The sequence below is a fragment of the Helicoverpa armigera genome, chromosome 21 (genome assembly GCF_030705265.1).
Source record: "Helicoverpa armigera isolate CAAS_96S chromosome 21, ASM3070526v1, whole genome shotgun sequence".
NCBI lineage: Eukaryota > Metazoa > Arthropoda > Insecta > Lepidoptera > Noctuidae > Helicoverpa > Helicoverpa armigera.
In genome coordinates, this window is record NC_087140.1 from 6162959 (window position 1) to 6184711 (window position 21753).

Here is a 21753-nt window from a genome sequence, read left to right on the forward strand (position 1 = left end):
CCGTAAGCATTTAGGAAAATCGACGCCGTTCCCCTTTTGTGAGATTATGCTATTACAATTATTACATTACTGGTCTTTTGCGGCGCGGAATTTCGCCCTTCGGGAAGTGTGCTACAATGACTTGGGAATTTGATGGCAGAAGTTTTTTGATGGTTTCAACAAGCTAAAATGGTTTTACAGAAACCTACGTATATGTATAACAAAGATTTTTTTCGACTGTCTGTTTATAACCACCCTAAAGGCTCCGAAACCACGAAATCGATTTGAAAAATTCCTTCACTGTTGAAAAGCTACACAATGGCCGGATGACATAAGCTACATTTTACCCAACTAAGGGCGGTAGTTTTAATAAGAAGCGGGTAAAACTGTGGGAAACTGCTGGTATTTAGGTGAAATGGTATTTTTATGTAAATCGTATTTTCAGTGACAGTAGGCGTAGATAAGGCTAATGATAGCGATATCTTATCACTTCACTTGAAACGTAGTTATCAATTGATTTAATTAAATTAATATTGGATTTGCATTTTATCTCCTGACCTTGCTTCGAGTGGTTTATTAGAACTGTTTTGGTAGGCTAAATACTTTTACAGGGAAAGTGTGGGTATGTTTACGTTTTGTGGCTTTTATTTAGATAAATAGGTATGATTATATTAATCTATGAGGTTATTTTTTTGGTTTATCTATGATTATCTGACAGTAATGATAGACAAACGGAATATTAGTAATATATTTTTTGTTTATATATCTAGCCACTTATTTCTAAAATTGATGCATATTTAGGACAAATGGTTGACATAAACTGACAGAAAAATGATGTCCAAAATATAATTTTCACGCAAAGGTATGATTGGTGTGCGTTTAAAAATCGAACTGTCATAAAAAGATTCCTTTTATAAATATAAAACAGTAATGTATTTTCTATAACGTCTTATATTACTGGCCGTCTTCGTCTTTATAAACTACGAGGTAGCTTGTCTATTGCTGGCAGACGTTTGCCTACTAACCCCATTCTACCTTCCGTTCACGTACACCCATAGTTTATATATAGTTCACGTTATATTCAAGTAAATAAAAGAATATAAGAAATAACTAACGTTATGAAATATTACATGTTATTACATAAAAAGCACTAGAAGCCGACCATAAAATAGTTGAGGGAAAAGGCTAGATGGTGATTAGATAAAAAGCATTCTATCTTCGTAATAAAGTGTAGGTGTAACAATACATATTAGTTCAAAATAAATACCTAAGGAAACTATTTCTTACTATACTACTATTTTGAAGAATAAAAATGAAGAGCTCCACATATTTTGGCCATACTTATGACGTAGTTTATTAAAGATATTTCTTTCTCATCTTCCACTTGACAGTTTCAAAACTATGCAAACTTTTGCTTACGATATAAAAGTACATACTTATAGTCAACATATGTGAGCACAATTCAAAAAGCTAAGAGCTTGTTATTTGTTCGCGACCGCCAACAAACTGGTTTAATTAAAAAGTTAGAAAAACGCGCTCATAAGCGCAGAATATTTTATTTGACTGTCTGTCGGCAGGCTGTTTTATTTTGGCATACAACTCTGGTACCCGCCTGAATTTCAGAAGAGCGGTTGCTTCTATTTTCAGGCCACTATAATATTAAAAAGATTATATGATGAACATCTGGCTTAATGAAGCCTACATATTTAAAATGGTGATTGTTTTAGGATTCATGCGTGTAACCGTGTATTTAGTTACGTGGATGTTAGTATTATCATACTAATACTGTGAAAGTTTGTGTGTGTGTGTGTGTGTGTGTATTGTTTGTTACTTCATCATGCGTAAATGTATGTACGGATATAGATGAAACTTTGGTAAAATAGCTTATACATTAGAATAAGACCTAGGCTACTTTTGATCCGGGTGCGGGAATTGGTTCCCTCAAGTAGTGGGTAAAACCGACGGTAGAACCTAATAATGAAATATAAACCTTACTTTACACAATTTCAATTCACATTGTCTTTGTTATCTCACCATCTAGCAAAAAATAATAAGACAGAGGTACTTATACTTCTCCATAAGGTTTAAATAAAAAGACGAGGCACGGAAATATGACATGGGTAAACATAAAGTGAAGGGGGTTACAATATTGATAGCTCTCGATTGTCCCCTAATAAGGGAAGCCCTTTTTTGCCTTAGGCTATTTGGGGAGTTTTTACCGGGAGGCCCTTTCGGTAATGTGGTCCTTTTCTTCATTTGTTATTGTATGGGGAAGGGAAGTTATATTTACTTCAGAAAATGGTTCTTTATCTGTTTAAATCTTTGAATTGGGAGAAAATAAAGCGAGCAATAGTTTTATATGGTCACATTAATTTTGCACTTCAACTTTTGTGTGCAGTGTATGTAAATATATGTGAAGTGAATGAGAACAGTATCGAATCGAATAGATAAATTAATTTTTGAACCACGCATACTTTACAGTAGTATATTTTCCATATAAAATATCAATAACTTATTTGATCCTGGTGACATAATATACGTCTATCCCCATAATACAACAACGTCTGATAATTAACGCGACAAGACAGTTATGTCTTTACGACGAAATCCTGCTATATAACGACATTAATAACAAAACAATGTATCCTATAATCTTCGGATATAAATTATAGCGTTACACGTTATATATTCCCGCGATAAACCCTTTGAGGCGATAACTAGGACGGTAACAATGAGCTCAGTCTACAATCCTTTGCTTCCTTTAGGGTGCGTCTACACGGTGCATGTAGCTGGAGCAAGTTGACATGCGCAAGTGACAAGAGCACGCGGATGGGTATTTTGTTTTGGTACATGCGCGAGTCGCTGGACTCGCACGTTTTTAAAATGCTTGTTACCTGCGCATGTGCCTCAACATGCGCAAGCTACTTGGACCGTGTAGACTATGCACCCTTAAGAGCGCGCTCACATTTAGAACTTTTAGTCGTCCGATAGTTGTTTTGGTATGTATGCGATGAATGGAACAACTATGACGTATTTATCAGGGAAAAACTGACTAAAACTACAATTGAAAAAACTTTTTTTTCGTACCAAAGACTGCCAGTCGGCCAACTAAAAGTTTGTAGTGTGCCCGCGATCTAACAATGAGCTCAATCTACAATCCTTTGCTTTCCTTTAGACTAAACTTGTAAAGCTTGTAGACTTGCTCAAAGGATTAAAACTGGCGTAGTCAAGTAAAGTAAGTGTATGTTAGAGATTTTAGGATATTAACTGATCGTGTTGGTCCTTCGTTTGAAACAGAATATGATATTTTATTTGCACAGAATAATGTTTACAACATTATGTATTTTACAGAAACAATTTTAGATCCTTATACATTTTATTCGTATTGTGTTAAACTGCTTTCCACGGTTACACAAACGATTTCTCATGCTCGTATAAAATTAAAGTGTATTTCACCAGGGCACAGTCTATTTTATCGTCAATAAAATATTTTTCTAATAGGTTCAGGAGTTTTAGACCATTTAGGCTACAAACAAACAAAAACAAACACGACACGATACCCGCGGTCAAAAAACGGGCAACCTCAATATAATATTCTCCCCCAGCAATAAAAGCAATAATAATGGCCGAAAATGTAGACATTATGCATTAGACATAAATCTTGGACCAAGATTTACATCTCAGGCCATCCAACGCCTAGAACATAATTTACAATAATGATACCATATATACATCATGGGTAGGATTTATTTGTCTATACAATGGTTAATAATAGTCTTCGCATTAATTTTGGCATCAATATGATCTTGTTTATAATTAGTTTAATTAGGGATATGTGGCTTTTAATAAGATCTATAATTAGGTACATTGACTATATTGTACCTGATTATTTTCTAACATATGTTAATAAAACGTACGTATTTTATTATATATCTTAAAATAGCGTTAAAGCGTTTAAGAAATGCGAGTTATATATGTTAAAGTTTCAATTCTTACTACTTGTCGGCCTACTGGCCTATTAACCAATTTTGAATTTAGAGTACATAAAAAGAATAATATGAAAAATGGGTTGTCTGTGTTGTGTCATGTCATTGTGCTTTCATGAAAATGTTTTTATAATTTTCTCCTAAATAAATATTATTGTGGATTCTATTGTGTGTTACTCTCTGGGGTGGGAAGAAGCTCCCACTAATAATATACGCAAATATATCATTAAAGAAATGTCGCTTAGTTAGTTAAATTATGCGAATTCACTACTAACCCAAATTATCATTACTTATCTCATATTTTCCAAAAGCAAATGTAAATTTAATCTTTCTACTCTAACATGTATACCTAAATACCCTTTCTCCCATCATGAGTCTTGTAATTTCCGTACCACGGCTCTTTGAAATTTCGGATAGAATGTTGCTCCCTTTCATTAGCTAAATTATTATCTGAAAGGATCCTGTAGCTTCAAATTCGACAAGCCATTATCCATCCATATAAACCGACACCTAGGTACAGTCAACTTCAGGTCAGTGATAACAGTTTTATAGGAAAATCGTACTTATTACTATAGAGTTAAGGTGCATGACAGTTACCACTGATGTGCAGTCTACTGTACCTGTGTCTTGTGTATCCTTAGGTTCGTAATATCTGGTCCTTAATTATATCCTATATGATCCAATATCCCGCTCTTGTGTTATTGGGTATTTTGTGCGCAGCTTATATTAAATAAAATGCAGTGTAAAATTGTTTGAGGATATCGGTGCTGAAATTCAAATAATTATTTTTAGTCACATATATTTTTTATTTATTTGTATTCGTTTATTTGTTCAAAAATATTTTCTTTACATTGTTAAATATTAAATTAAAAAATATAAAATACTCGTTCGTTTTACTTTCATGCCGATTTATTTTAATGACTGCAGTATGCGTGGGTTTTACTAATTAAGAGTCAGGAAATTCAACAAATCGCGAAATATAAAATATCTGGTAATTTTACATATCTTCAATCCATAGAATATAGCACGATTTCATAATTACAACAATTACACAACTCGTAGATATGTAAGGAATCCTTAAACTAACTACTGGTGGTTAGTAAGTTAGGAGTGCCGCGGATTAATCCTTCATTCCGGCGTTACGACCGGACCGACGGTAATCCGGGTAGGCGCCGCATTATTCATACATATGAAGCATGCCCTTAATTCTATATTCACTTTCTATTTTTGCGTGTAAAAACAATAAACGTTTTATGTATTGTTGTGAGGAATATGTGTGAAATGGAATTTAGACTAAATTCTACATAAGTTTTTGTCTTTTATTAATACGCTTTATATTTTTGAGTACAACAATGAACATGATGTATTTTTAATAGACTTTTCTTTGTAAGAAGGATATGTGTGAAACGGATTTTGGACTATTGATATTGGAAATAGCAATTACTATTTCCTAGAGGAAAGAAGCGACTTAAATAAATAAACACTAAACAGTGGAATTTTGATTAAATTGTCGTCTTTCTTATAATAATTAATTCTGTCTTATAAAATTATAATCCTAACTCGACTATCTTAATATTAAATTAACACAAAACATATAAGTAATCCTCCTCCACTTAAAATATCACTATTTATGTTATGGCCATTTTCCGTGCCGATGAGAGAGCATTTTCGCTAAGTCTTGCAAAGTGGGTCGGCTCTTATACATACACGCTCCATATTATTATTATCTTTTAAGTGGAGAGCTGGTAGCTACATAAATCGATTCCTTTTACGTTACTTACTTTTAAAAGACAGTTCTTATCACTAAACGTAGTCTTACTTGCGTAGCAACATGACAACATGTAAATGAAAGCATCGATTTATGTACCTAATTAGTTTTTTGAAAATATGTTTGTCCTATAAAATATAGTGTCACATACGTCCCGGGTAACTTCTTTCCGTACCTAGACGAAATGTAGCTTATGCAACTCGGGGATAGTTTAGAAATTCAACAATGAAATAATATTAAAAATAAGTTTAGTCATTTCGGAGCACAAACGCACAAAAACGAAAAATGTGGCTTATATTCATAAATATTAGCACCTTTTTAATCGCCTCTACAAACAAAATAAAAAAAAAACTTTTTTTATATTAATCCCAAAAACTACCACGACAGCAGTTAAACCAAATCTAATTAGCCCAAACTAATACCTATTTTAATTATTCATGAAGAGGTACAAAGGGTCAGTCAGACAGCTATATAAAGACACAAACAGCCATCTGATGCGGGTCAGACCGAGTGTGGTGGACGTTCTGACGATAAATCATAAAGAATACCCTTCAGGCGTGCCCTTTCTGAATGGACAACAAACGTACATAGGTAGGTACCTAAATATGGACGCGGACTTTTGATGTCAGATTTTGAAGATGGGAAGAAAAGTTATGATGTGCCGTGTTTTTTTGACTCGAGGGATGGAATACAAGTTTTTGGAGTCCCAAAAATGTTTTCTCTTGTTTCTTTTTTTTCTATGTTTGTTTATAATGTGAGTGACAAAGTGATCGTGGTCTCAATTATGTTGGGGTTGGCTTTTAGTTTAACCGAATGCAGCTATGTACCACAATTTTGTGTAGCTTTTACAAGGAGCGACTGCTTATCTGAAACTCCAAAGATCTATGTGATACCTACTGGTTGTCAGACTTACTAGCTTCTGACTACAACCGTTACAACTGCCAAAGATGTTTAAATAAAAGCGCTGTGCTTTTTATGGATTCTAAATATCACTTTAAAGCTATAAATCCACCCATAAAGCTTTATAAATAGTTTGAATCCACAAAGGCTTTTATCTCCCTATAAACAATAAACCAACTGATTATAATTTCACCAAAATAGTGTTTAGTTACTACTAATTTAGCAGCCTAGGGACTAAACCCTTGGATTTAGCAGATTAAACATAGTTCACCATTATGTACTAGTGCTTATCTTCCTGTTAAATTATCCCTACTAATATTATAAATGCGAAAGTAACTCTGTCTGTCTGTTACGCTTTCACGTCTAAACCAGTGAACTGATTTTAATAAAATTTGGTACAGAGATACAATTGACCTTGAGAAAGAACATAGGATAATTTTTATCCCGGACTTTTGAAGAATTCTCTTGAAAATGAGATATAACCGAACTCTACGCGGGCGAAGTCGCGGGAGGAAGCTAGTCTATGACATATTTTCAAGTCCTAGGAGGGATATGTAAGGAGGGCGCCACTTACGATCATTTATTATTTATGTTACGTACGAGTGTGAGAGAAAATCAATAAGGGTTTATGATTAAGTATTTACTGGTAGATTAATGAGCAAATTTGTAATATCTGGTCTACCGGCTTGTAGAATTATGATGTAATTAGCAGAATAATTTTAGTATATGCAATTGTGCACATTTCATTTATATTTTATTTATTTATTTATTCCTTTATTACGAGCAACTAGAGCCCATAAAAATACAAATACCTACACATACACGTACATAACAGTACTTATAAACTAATACATAAAATTATCCACTTCAATAGGTTTATATAATACTACGCAAAATAACTCTATATATAATTAACTTGCATTATTTATTTATAAATAAGGTATAAGATACTACGTGCATATCTAGCGTTTACTAAAACCATTTTCGAAACTATTGAATCATTAATATTTAGTCAAAAGTGCATGCGAACCTTAATAAGCGGAGCGAAGTTCATCAATATAATATTCACAATAAAGCTATTCAAAGCTAGATCAAGAATTCTCGTCCGTCGGAATTTAATAACTTAGCGATCGATATTTCTAGACCTTTCAAGTGACTTCCACATTATAAATACATACATACATACACTGGAGAAATACCAATACATCTTTAGAAACTCTCTTAAGAGCTTTAGTGTGGTGATAAAATAGTGATAGATGGCATTCCTTGTAGAATTAGATGTGTACTGAAAAATGTTTGTTTATATCTGTATGTAGGTATAGGTATGTTTGTTATCGTGAATTAAATGAATAAGAAAAATCCTCAATGAAAGCCTAAAAATACCTACCGACAACAGTAACGTCCGATTTACATAAAATATTATTATTAATTGCACGTAAAAATTCAAGAAAACTGACGTCTAAACAGGAGCGCACTATAATTTTTAATCGCACGCACGCACACATATTTGTATCGTAGAAAGGTAATGCTAGTTAGATCTATACTACTGTAGTAGTAGTTCTACTGTATTTTGACGTCTATCAAACCTAGACAAAAAAGATAGACAAAAAAATACGGCGAATATTCGACGCTTTCAAACCACATCGCATCGAATGACGTCATTCGTAAAATGGCCGGACATGACACGTCAAATAGCAGCTTCTGTCCCTTACCTGTCAACTCGGTTGATATTTCCTCATTTTTCTTGGAAAAGGGCGATTTTTCCACTAACGCATCTATATACGTGAGTTATTTTTTATGCTAAAATAAGTTCAACAAAACGTGAGATAATCGCGCACAAACACACATACGTGCATCCATACAGGTAAATCTGGGAAACCCTTTTATTTTCGAAGTCAAAGTTACACAAACTTGGCTTAGCCAAACGTGAGATAATCGCGCACAAATATACAAACATACAGGTCAAACTGAGAACCTCCTTTACCTATTTGTAAGTCGAAGTTTCACGCGCAATGAATACGCTCATCCAAAACCATTCTAAAAGAAAATGTCTCAAGTACACAGAGGATGTTGGTAATATTAAAAAAACAACAATAAAAAGATAAAAGAATAACGTTTTTTGTATTTCCATATTACGAAGTAACTGTTAACTGCGGAAACGTTGGGCTCGTTATGTCTTTGTAGCGTGTGGGAATGTTTTGAGCTTCGGTTGGCTGCACATTGAATTAACAGGGCTGCCAACATATGGTATTAAAGCAGTGTGTAAATACTTTTTGGAGAATTCTCTTCGTGTATTTTTTTTTTTGTTAATTAAGTAGAGCTATTTAGAAAGGTCTAGTGTGTCTTTATATACGAAAAGAATAAAAGAGTTTATTAAATTGATGATTATTACAATTCACCTTTTGGTTCAATTTGGGACTGCGCCTAATTGAAGTAGACAATTGTGGGTTAGATTGAAACTATAATTTAGATTTTTATTATATCAATAGACAATCTAATTACTTATCTAGTTTTATTTTTGATCAAATGATTTTTTTCGTGGCCCTTTTCCCAATCTCTGTTTTCTCAAAGCAATCTAATAGTAATTAAAAAAGGGAAAAATCAAAAGAGAACCTAAGTTTATTTAATAAAAACCATTTCAAAAGAAAACCTTTTGGCCACTTCCATCACAAGTTGAGTGCTACCCAGGAAATCAATTAACCTTTCCCTAACGTCCATTGTTTAAAAATACAATGGCTTTTTATCTTAAAACAGAGAAAAAAATAAGATAAATCAGTATCTTGTAATACCGCGCTGACAATGATCGACGCCAGCAAAAACTCGGCTCTTCAGATTACGAAATATATCCTTGTTATCCTGCTTTATTGATGGACTTTAAGGCCATAGGACAGTATTTAAATTGTTTATTCACAAAATATAATGCCAGTGATCGGTATCATTAATTTTATCTGATCAAAACGTACTTAAATGTAAGATCATTTAAAACAGACGAAACCACGGATTAGAAGAGAATATATTTTTTGTTTGTTTGTTTGTACCCTAACAACCAGTTTCCTCATCAAAAGTAAAAACTAAAGTAATGTCATAAAGTACAAGTAACGGTCAAATTCGTTTCTCCAAGGCTAAAATAACAGCAAAACTAATAGATAAAACGAATTTGACCGTTACTTTTATAGTATCTGTGCGTTTACTTTATGACATAACTTTGGCTTTTACTTTTAAGGACCGAAATTTACTGAACCGATTTGAAAAATTATTTAACAGTTAGAAAGCTACACTTTTCCCGAGTAAGACTGGCTATATGTTACCCAGTTACGGGCAGTAGTTCTCACAGGATGCGGGTGAAACCATAGGATATTATATTCCGCATTCAGTCATGCGTTTAAAATCAAATAGAAAATATTACATTAGGTAAGTAATAAATCGAAATCATCTTCCGATTTCCGCACGTTTTAATATAATATCAATGGAATTTATAAACGCAATTTAGATCAAATTATTTATTGGTGAACAAATATGTGTAATGAATTATTATTTGGTATTTAGTGGTACAAATATTTGGTTTCATATTATATTTAATAGCTAATCAGCCGTTATAAAAACAAGGCTAATATTAATACAATGGTGGTAGGAATTCATTCGTACCTAATTGCTTTCCACAAATATGAATGTGAAACGATTGATATCAATATATTACCTATATGTATAGTTTCATTAAAATGTGTTATATAATCCCAATCATTATTGTGCATCATAGGGCTAACCCACAACTTGCCCAATTGAATGTTGAATCAATTGAATAAATTCACAAACACACACATTTTTAGTAATGAAAGCCGACCGACGAACATCGTTGGGAAAGGGCTAGTAGGATGATTTTAGAAATAATTAGCGTGCCAAGGAATGAGGTTCTATACATAGCTTTTTACACAAACGAGTAAAGGATAATATGGATTTAAGCTTAACAAATATGTGAATCACTAAATATACCTATCAGTCTATGTCCGTAAAATCAAATAACGGTAATTAATTCTCGGTCTAGCTTATCCAGGGGTTGAAAAGGGTTTGAAAACTTCCAGAAGTAAACATTCTTGACGATTTCAAACAATGCTTGTTCGAAAGAACAATAAAGTTATTTTTAATTTAATTCTATTACCATAAACTCCCAAAACTCAAAATACAAAAATGTACCACCAAAAGTGGACATCACGTATTTTCGTACAACGCTTATGTCGGGTCGTAAAAACAATAATTAAAATGGCGTATAGGGTCATAATATATCTCTATAGCCTTTTAAGGACCATGTTTCTATATTGCTAACTGCTTATGGAGCGTATCGTCATCAGGTTAATTGTTTTCTGGCCTTATAAGTTTGTCTACATGTCGTTTCCCAATTGTTTTACATAGCATAATCTAAGATTATCTTGTCATATTTGACACGTCAAACTGTGATTCATTTGTTTGTATTTTTAAGGTATGATTAATATTGATTGTTGGGAACTGTCAACAATTAATTTGTTGTGTTCAGATATCAATCAATTTGTGATTGACTTTTTTGGTAGTCTATTAAGGAAAACGAATCAAACAAGAGAATATGTTATATAAGTAGTAGGTATGCGAATTCTAAATCGCAATATTAATATAGCTTTCGTATTTTTATGTTACCAAGCACCGCAAAAAAACACTGTCAAAGAAAAAATCTATATCCAATTATAAATAAAATAATTACGTAAATAAGTAAGTAGAAGATCAAAACGTAAATAAAAATCAATTAGCAAACGGTAATGAGGACCTATGAATTCCGATTATTAATATCTGGGCGATTAAAATTTAAATCATAATGAGGGATTACCAATTTACGAACGATAATTATTGAGAAGCTATTGTTATATTAACAGAACTGATATATTAAATCCTATGGATTTTACTATATTATATCCTATCGATTTTATAGCCATTATGATCCAGCTCAATTATTTAGTTTCATTTCATAAATACCGATGGATACCTCGAATAATGAAGTATTATTTAATTACTGGTTAATATGAACTTTACTGCCGATTTTCAATGTATTACAGTGATTCGGGTAGTGTATTTCTACATGCAAAGTTTCTGAAACTAACTACTAAGGAAACATATAGTGTCATTATATTTAACTAACCTTTTTCCTTCTTTCACCCGCGTCCCGTGGAAACTACTACCTGTACTAGGATAAAATATAGCCTATGTTACTCGGGAAGAGTATACCTTTCCATCAGTAAGAGAATTTTTCAAATCAGCCTCGTAATTTCGGTGCGTTTATGTACTAAGAAACAAAACAATGTTTCCTTTTTATCATATTAGTATAGGTAAATGTACTTAACGACGATAAACCATAAAACTCTGAATCAAAAAACATTAAATTGCGGTAACCCAAAATATCAAACGTCAAGCTTAACACAAAAACGAAATACACAATTAAACGGGAACACCGCTGTCTAAATTCACAAAGAGGTATAAAATGATCATATTTATAATTCTATGAAGCGAAATGTGGGTTATAATTTCCCCTGTAAAATGGTTTCACCCGATCCGCATTGTTCGAGCAACATTCATTTAATATTGTATGTGTGTGTCGCTTCCAGGAGCTTAACTCGATGTTACAATATTGCTTGTTTGAATATCGAACGATGGAATGATGGAACATAGTTATTTTAAATATTTTAGTTCTGGTAATAACTGCCAGTGTTATCAGTTAATTTTTATTAAATACTTTATGCAGTCCACGTATCGTGACCCATTTTTCGTCTTCTTCTCTTTTACTTAGCTCTGTCCTTGAACAATTCTTACAAATTAACATACATCGGTGAGAATTCGTATAAAACTTGAGGCCAAATAAATTGAAGTATACCTATCCTACCCAAAATCATTATTGACGAGAAGATTTTAAACTTTTGTTTGGCCAGAAATTAAACACGTTTCTACAGCATTTTAGTAGAAAATTAATTGAAAACTAGCAAAGTAAACGGATTTGTACCACAATGTCAGTGGGTTTTCTGTTACATTATCTACTCGTGCGCTGAACGAAATCGTGACGTAGCGTTTCAGTTAAAAGGTTTCGAATTTCGCATGATACCTAGTGAGACCGCATTGACTACATAGGAGGATAAAAACCTACTAAAAGAACCACTTTTTTAAATTATTGAGATATCATAAAAAAAATTATATTTGTCATTTTTGAACTATGATGCTTACTATCCTTTTGATATAAACTATATACCTAATTAGGTTAAGTTCAGTAAATAAGTAAAATGTATTACATATCTTGGCTCCATGGCCTCGTCTCAAGGACTAAATTATTACTTAAATTCTAAATTCATCAACTTAAATTAGCAGTATTTTAGGTTAATACGTGGTAAGCCTAATAAAGTGGAGTCTTGTTAATTACCATTAAAGAATTTTCACTAAGATTCGAGCATATTAAAATACATGTTCTGAATTAATAAAGGTATTTAAATCTTATATCTTTCAACATTTTCGCAATAAAATTGCCTACCTAAAATGTTTTGTTTCTCCCATACATTACGATTTTAATCTTAAGCTTCTCAAAGGCTCAGATATTTGCAATAAATATTTAAATTGAAACTATGTCCTTTGTATAAACATATTCTGGCAACATTATTTTTACTTTGGGTTGCTCCCAAGAGAAATATGCTTGTGTTTGAACACATACATATTTATGCAATTTTTGTCCAAAAGGTCATTACTATTCATACGGTCCCTCACGATGCCAAAAGTAAAACTAAGCTTAGTAAAATAAAGTTGTAATAAAAAGCAAGCCTTCAAAACTGTTTCTTTTCTTTGCAGATCGGAAATTTTCTTCGCCAATCAGCCAACACTAATGAAGCAATCCGCAGACGGGATATTGGAGTAGCAGCCGTTCCCGCCACCTTCCTCGAGCAATAAAACAACACGCCCCTGCTGACTACGCCAAAGACTTTATTCAAATAAAAACAAACTCTATAACAACGGCGCAGCGACCACAATCCTTCAACATCCCACAGTCAAATGGCTCTCATCCGAATTGAAAACACAATCCAAGCAATATGTCAATTAAAGCCTATTCTCAATTGTAATCAAGCGCGCCATTCTAAGACCAAAAAGCTCCGCGACGCGGTCGTGTTTCAGACTTGATTCGATAACGCAATTTAGGCATCGTTGCTTAACAAAAAGGAAACAAAACCAATGTATGGTTACGTCAAGATAACGAACAAATTAATCGTCACCCAAACCAGGGATTCGTATGGCGACTCAAACTCATAAGTCCTATTGTTCACTGCCTAGCTTTGTTGCTTTACCTTCGTGTCTTCTCGTACTGGCGTCCATTCTTTTGCAACCGGCACTAGCCTCGGTTGAACTAGATTCAATTCTTAGCCCAGATTTCAACGTAAGCAACCCAAATTCCACAGTCAACTGGACGTTTCTAGACGACAATTCCACATTCTTGAAGCACGGTCACATTAAGCATTCAAAATATTCCATACCTACCACTATTTTCCTGGTCACCATATTTATGATAGTTATAGTAGGCACCATTATAGGAAACGTACTCGTTTGCGTCGCGGTGCGTTTAGTTAGGAAATTGAGAAGGCCTAGTAATTATCTGATAGTGTCGCTGGCAGTGAGCGACTTGTGCGTGGCGTGTATAGTGATGCCAGTGGCCACTGTGTACGATATTATGGGAACGTGGCCTTTCGGACCCGTCATATGCGACTTCTGGGTATCGAGTGACGTCTTATCCTGTACTGCTAGCATTCTGAATTTATGTATGATCTCCGTGGATCGATACTACGCTATAACGAAGCCTCTAGAGTATGGTGTGAAAAGAACCCCTCGGAGGATGCTTTTCTGTGTTTTCATCGTATGGATAAGCGCAGCATTCATATCCCTCCCTCCGGTCTTAATCCTAGGTAATGAGAAGACTGATACCTCCTGTTCTGTGTCGCAGAATCAGGCCTACCAAATCTATGCGACATTTGGTTCGTTCTACATACCGTTGACTGTAATGATCGTGGTCTACTATAAGATATTTAGAGCTGCTAGGAAGATTGTAAAAGACGAGAAACGTGCTCAATCGCATTTGGAGACGCACTGTTACTTGGAGATAAACGTGAAGAATGGCGGAGCAGCTGAAGCCAAGCTGCTGGGCAACCAGCAGGCGCAGCCTCCCCCCAGGGGCTCCACGGCGAGCACGAACACAACGGTGAGCTTTTCATATAAATCTTTCAGCAGTTATTATAATATTCCAGCACATTCTCTAGGGGAAACCGATCTTGTAATAATAAGAAATCTAGTAAGACTTCTCAGCATAATATTCTGTCTTGAATATTGTTTACTGAATAATAGAAGCTAGTTGGATACAATGAGAAAGCTTTTTCTGTTGAATTATTTTGCAAATAAATTGCAAACAGTTGTGAAAACTAAATTACTCGTCTGTTCTCTGAAAATTTTTAGGTCTTTGAGGTTTTATAAACAATGAAAATGAACTGCAAATTACGTGGCCATTCTTTTTTTAAGAATAGTTTTTACTCGTTCTAATTAAATACTCATGTTTATCTTTGTTACAGTGTAGCGTAGAAAAAACTGAGAGCACAATTGGGAGGTGCTTCAGCGGCCAAAGAAAATCGAACGAGTCACAGTGCCCAATGTTGCAACAACCAAAGACTCCAACCAAGCCTATTCATACCATAAACCGGTCACCATCACAACTGATGCCCGGGAAAATTGCCGTGAAGGAGAGACAACGACAATCTTCAGAGAGTAGTCAAAAGAACACGACGAACAGGATTCGGTCGTCCCTCTCAAATTTTGCTCACAAAAGCCATATCGCCAAAGACTTGCTACATCCGCAGAACGCGGTTCATCAGAAGAAGCTGCGGTTCCAACTAGCCAAAGAGCGCAAAGCGTCCACTACCCTCGGTATTATCATGTCAGCATTCGTGATCTGCTGGCTACCATTCTTCGTGTTAGCCCTCCTTCGGCCGTTCGTGAAGGAAGACGCGATCCCTGATGCAGTGAGCGCGCTCTTCCTCTGGTTGGGCTACCTCAACAGTTTGCTCAACCCAATCATTTACGCGACACTGAACCGCGACTTCAGAAAGCCGTTCCAAGAGATCCTATTCTTCAGATGTGGCAATCTAAACCATATGATGCGGGAGGAGTTCTACCACAGCCAGTACGGTGATCCTGATCAGCACTACTGTGTGAACAATACTACCAAAATGCATAACTATGAGGAGGGTGTTGAGATAGTTTCTGCCGTCGATAGAGAGGAGACGCGAGCTTCGGAAAGTTTTCTATGATTGACAATGCCAGAGGTCGATACTCGAGACCTAGATACTGTGATCTAATTAAGACTTTTTTTATATAGAACCGCGGTCTAACAGTGTTGATTTTCGTCGATTTCGTTCGTTTAGATAACTTGTGTATTATAAAAGGCTGTTTCTACCCAACTAGTCGTTACTTATGTAAATGTACGAGAGGTTTCGTTTGATAAATAAAATATGAAATGGCCGTTTTGTATCTGCAAGCAGAGAATGTGCGGTACTCGTGTTAGATAAAATAGTAGCTATTGTAAATAATCGTAATTGTGTAATTATTTGGTAAACCGTGACATTGCGTTGTGGCATTATTGTTATCTGTCAAATGAATTAATTGTAATGTTTGCGTATGATCGTACGTAAAAAATAATGTTCTAAACATTCTCTCCTTGCAAATATAAATGGACCTCAAGTAAGTTGTACGATTTTATTATAAAATAGGATAAAAAATCACATGGTATGTTACGTCACTTCATAATTATAAATACCTAGATTAATATGGGATGTGAATGTATTATAATTATTGAATAATTTTTGGAATGACCAAAGAGTTATAAATATTAACTTGAAATCGCGAGGTTTTACATATAAGATGTTGTGAATTTGATAAACTTTAATAATAGCAGTGTATTATATTGTTAAATAATAAAATGATGTATATGACATTAAGTTTAGTCAGAAGTATTAATCCATGTGATAGTAGATATAGAATTCTATTCTTGATTTCATTTATTTATTGATATTTATTTATTTCATGTGTATTTTCATGTAATGTAATTATATTATTATAATTGAATGTAAATATAAAGAAGCGAAGCATCTTTCAGATATGGTTGAAGTTAATAATAGGCACTGCCAGATAAATAATAGTAAAACAGTAATCGTAAAGTGTTATAGCCATAGTACCATAGAGTATAACATTGCTTTGTTTCTTCCTGAGCATAGTTACTGAGCTAGACTTTCTGTCAGCCTGTTGTATGATTATTAACTTTACCTTCTTGGGAATAAAGCTCACAATGCCTTGAAAATTTTAACCATTTGTCTGGTTCCAACTTGCCTTCGTACGATATTCATTTTCTCCTTCATAATTTATTAAGAACAACTATTCTACTATTATATGTGTCCTACATAGTGATATATATTTGTTAAATACGTAACTATATTTTAATTTTTAACCCTTCCGTTTCAAATTAGATTAACTTAGAACAAAAGTCAGTGTTGTAAATATTGTTAATAATACTAATGACATTATTATTAATAATACGGTTAATAAGTATAAATAATAAGCATAATATATTGCAGAAACCGTGTGGGGAAACTACGCTTGGAAAAAATAATTTGACAGTTCAATTTGATGTTTTTATTAATATGGTACATACTAAAATTTCTTTGATGTAGTTTCTTTCCAATGTGAATATCGTGGTTGTTATTTAAAATAGATATATCTAAATGTAATGAATGATCGACCACAAATTTCTCAGTACTTTTAGGTCTAAAATTCATTTTGTAAATCTTATAGTTAGGGTTAATGCCATTTTCTGCCATCACAATATAGTTTTTGATGTTTCTGTTGTTTTAAAGGTTTACTTTGTTTGTTCAACGTTGAAGAATATTAAAGTTTTGGTAAAAGGGTAGTGTATCTACGAAAATTGTGGCTCCATTTTGTGATCGAAGTAAAATTCAAGTTTAGTGCTTAATATTTTTCAACATTGTAGATACTAAATGACAAGTCACTCATGATATTTGTTGTGAAATAATTTCCACTTTTCCTTTAATATACTAATTAAAAATATAAAAGAGAAACAAAACTACGTCACAAATGTCGCACCGCTGATTGAAAGGTCAAACCTTTTACGTAAAAATATCAAATAACCAAATTATATAATAACTTAATAAAAACTTTTTTGTGGTAAAAGCAAAAAAGCTTTAATAAATTCAGGCGTATTCTGTGTCTCAAGGATGAACTTTGTCCACATTGAAAGTAATTTTTATTAAAAAAGAATAAAGTGATATCCTGTGGCCTATTGCAAAACTCTAGTCGGTCGACAGTTTTTTCGGGCTCGCAAATCAGTATGGAAATGTATAGTATCACGTACATAATAACGATCAGATAGGTATTTGTCCGGCATCAGACCCATCAGACTAAACACTTTGATTGAATTCACGACTTTCCTAAAAAAAATTCAAATCATATTGAACCATCTGACTGTAGGTAGTCTGCCGTATGCGGGTTACTATTGAATAGTAACTAAGAAAGAAATGGGGATTTGTAGAACATATAGAATCCCCCTATTCTCACTTTAATCTGATTGACTTTCATTCCAGGAGCTATTAGAAAATTCTGAATCTATCTCTTCAATAGCCTTACAACGATGTTCTTTTTTTTTATTTGGGAAACTGGGTCTGGTACTCATATATGAAGTATCCCTGCTGGCGGGGATTTTCCATTGTTTCCCAATTGCATTCGATTTCAATGCTCATATCGGGCAGATTTTTATCTTCTTTTCTCAGGACTGTACGTTGGTCTAAATGGCTTTCGATCAAGATCGGTTGGCATTATTTAGTATTTTTAATGCGTTCTTTTTTACCAATAATATTGTCACCTTTTTCTTTTCTAATTTTTTTTTCGTATCAAAGATTTCTCCGATTGAACTTCGTTAATTAAATATTGTTTTCAATTACATTTGATTTTACAACGTAATATCATTAGTGACTTGACATTCATTTTTCAAAGTGAGTACATTGTTAACCTCAGTTACCTAATTAATTGTAAATAATTAAACTTTTTAATTTAAATAGAGCTCTTTAAGTACAAAGCAGTTATGTTTGTTGATTGAAAATTATTTGTGTTTTTCTTATGTTTATATATCCTATGTATTTATTCTGTGGATAAAGTAAGGTTGGGGCTACAACATCGAATAGAAAAAGTGTACATATAATATGAATTTTCGATGTTGTAATGCTACCTTTATAGAATATACATATACGCACACTTGTGTGAATGTTGGGAAATTTTACAGAAGTTTAAAAATAAAGTGTCGTTATAGTATTTGATTTAAAAATACTCTATTAAAGTTCAACAAGGAAGAGGAATGCCGCAAGGACCATCTTAGGCCCTTAATAAAAATTGCCGAAGCTTATACAAACCTTTTAGGCCTAAAATAAATACTTGGAATACCAGTCCAACATTTGACGTAGCTACTATAAAAATATCTTCGAAGAGGCGTTTATTTTCCGCATAGAAACAGAAAAATGGATGATAAATCTTTTATCATTAAGGATTTATTTTTTTCAATAGGTAAGTACGTAAAATTTTCCACCATTCACATAGTGTACTTAGCATCGTCATCGTTACATAAATAAATATAAATTGTAACAATGTACATTATTAACGTATGGAAACTTTCATAGTAGCGAAACGAATGGAATTCTTATCTTTTGGCATTGTTGTATTTTTCTTATGTAGGGGTCCTAAAAGCGACGAAATAAAAATTAGATTCGATATTGTTTTGTTTCATTTTCCCTTTTCAAACTTCGGAAGGAAAAAAAATACCAAATAGGTAGGTAAATGACAATTGAACAGGCTTTGGGATACTTAATTCCCATCCTTTTCCCTCCCTATTCTACATCATAGAGCGCCACCTATTGGACTCATAGACAAAACTCCAGTTTCAAACTCAGCAATGGCCGGCCGGCATCGATAACTGCGCGCGCGGTGTAAAAAATCAAGTTAAACCTGTGAATACGACTAAAAGTGCTCTGGTGTTGTGATCCCTGTGTTCCTGGCATCCTGTAAGTACTTGATCTTTCATTTATTTAATCTCACAGCCTGTTTCTAGCAATATACCTAAATCAAGGCGTCCCCGGTTGGACGCTAAACTCAATCAACAATAATACCACCACTGCTGGGCTGCGGCCTCCTCTCACACGGAGAAGGATTGAGCATTAATCACCACGCTTGCTCAATGCGGGTTGTTGATTTCAGACTTTATGGTCCAGGTTTCCTCAAGATGTTTTCCTTCATGACAGATAAATGTTGATAACATATGTATTCTAAATCCAAATTCAAGGGTTAGTGGGTCGTCTTAGATTTGTGTCGCATGTAAGTAGGTATTACATACTGAGCATTATTCTAACTACACTAAATTAGTTTGAGTAATTATTGGTAAAACCATATCTTCATCTTCAAAAATACGATTTTGTACCAAATACTATAAAGCTTTTAAGTCATTAGTAATAATGTAAAAATCCAAAATGGCTAAATAATGAATGCTTGCGTCACTAATTATCATAAACAACAACTGTTTGGCAATGACTTTCTGACCTCAAACTAAAGTATATTTCCTAATTCTCATAGAAATATTTACTAGAGTTCATTGACCTGAGTCAGCTACAGAAAATAAAATATGCTTTGCTAGACTCGACAACGCATAAAGTTGACAGCTCCTGTCACTTTGATATGGGATATAAAATAGTTTTTTATGCGTAATTATTTTTAGCTGTAATGTGTTAGTGATTTTAACAAACAAATTAGCGTGGTAGGTAACAATTCTAATGTATCAAAAGAAGTACCCGACAATTATGAAATGTTAACATAGATAACGTTTATCTATCTAGTTTAATAACTTTTCCGAAACACTTGTCTTATATGAGCACTTTCACACTGACCAATTTTCCCTGTGTTGAGTGCATTCCCGAGATTAGAAAAAACAAACACACTTTTAAGCTTCCTTAGTATGTAATAAGTATAGATCGGTGTTAGCATAAAGATTTCTACGAAGAAAATAAGTATATCAAAATGTATTTACTACGATATTCCAATAACCATGAATTTATAGGCGGTAACATTATATGGAATCTCAACAAATCAGAAAGCCTTTAGATGGAAAACGAATCGACGACTGATCTTTCTCATCCTATATTCCTAATCCGCCTTTGTCATTCCAGGAGTTTTATTCTAAGAAATATGAATCTTTCGGGCTTATTTTTAGATCTTAGTTCATAGAAATCCTATCTAAACGGGTAAGAAATACGGAGATTGTCATTTTTTGTCTTCTTAATCCTAGTAAGCAGACCACATTTATCATCATTTAGAGCCTTTTTCCCAAGCATGTTGGGGTCGGCTTCCAGTCTTACCGGATTCAGCTGAGTACCAGTGCTTTACAAGAAGCGACTGCCTATCTGACCTCCTCAACCCAGTTACCCGGTCAACCCGCTACCCCTTAGTTAAACTGGCGTCAGACTTACTGGCTTCTGACTACCCGTAACAACTGCCAATTACAACCGGGACCTACAGTTTAACGTGCCATCCGAAACACAACACAGTATTGTATAAACAGACCACATATATACTTACAAGATAATTATGGAAGTAATTATTAGATCACAATAATTTTCGCTCATTATCCAAAATGGCTGCCTGTACATAATAATGATTGTCAAACATGGTCGCTCATCTTCCCTTATTATAATTCTAAAAATAAAAATGTACGTAAAACTTCGATGACACTGACGGGATCCACCTTGAATTATTTTTTACAACATTTTCAGTTGTAAAAGGAAATACGAAGCCAAGTTATAAGAGATGTGACATTTTGAAAAGTGTCTGTACTTTGTTGAGACATCAAATTAAATTGAATTTTGTATTTCGAGAGCTTTTCGCCTTTGATAACTTTTAGTTGTCAAAGAAGACCGCTTGTGCTGTATTTTTAGCACGTTAATTTATTTAATAATTCATTCAGATACGTATATTGTAGTACGG

The 21753-nt window shown here is 33.7% G+C and overlaps 1 protein-coding gene across 2 annotated transcripts in view; it reads left to right on the forward strand.

Moving 5' to 3' along the window:
* The window catches only part of LOC110380291 (5-hydroxytryptamine receptor 1), a 137868-nt gene extending 118374 nt beyond the window's left edge, over positions 1 to 19494 (forward strand). For both annotated transcript variants that reach the window (XM_064040051.1, XM_064040052.1), the window contains exons 4-5: positions 13480 to 14875; positions 15240 to 19494. In XM_064040051.1, the coding sequence (XP_063896121.1) occupies positions 13916 to 14875; positions 15240 to 15974 (1695 nt within the window). In that variant the 5' untranslated portion in view covers positions 13480 to 13915 and the 3' untranslated portion in view covers positions 15975 to 19494. The remainder of the gene's footprint in view (positions 1 to 13479; positions 14876 to 15239) is intronic.
* The last annotated feature ends 2259 nt before the right edge of the window (positions 19495 to 21753 follow it).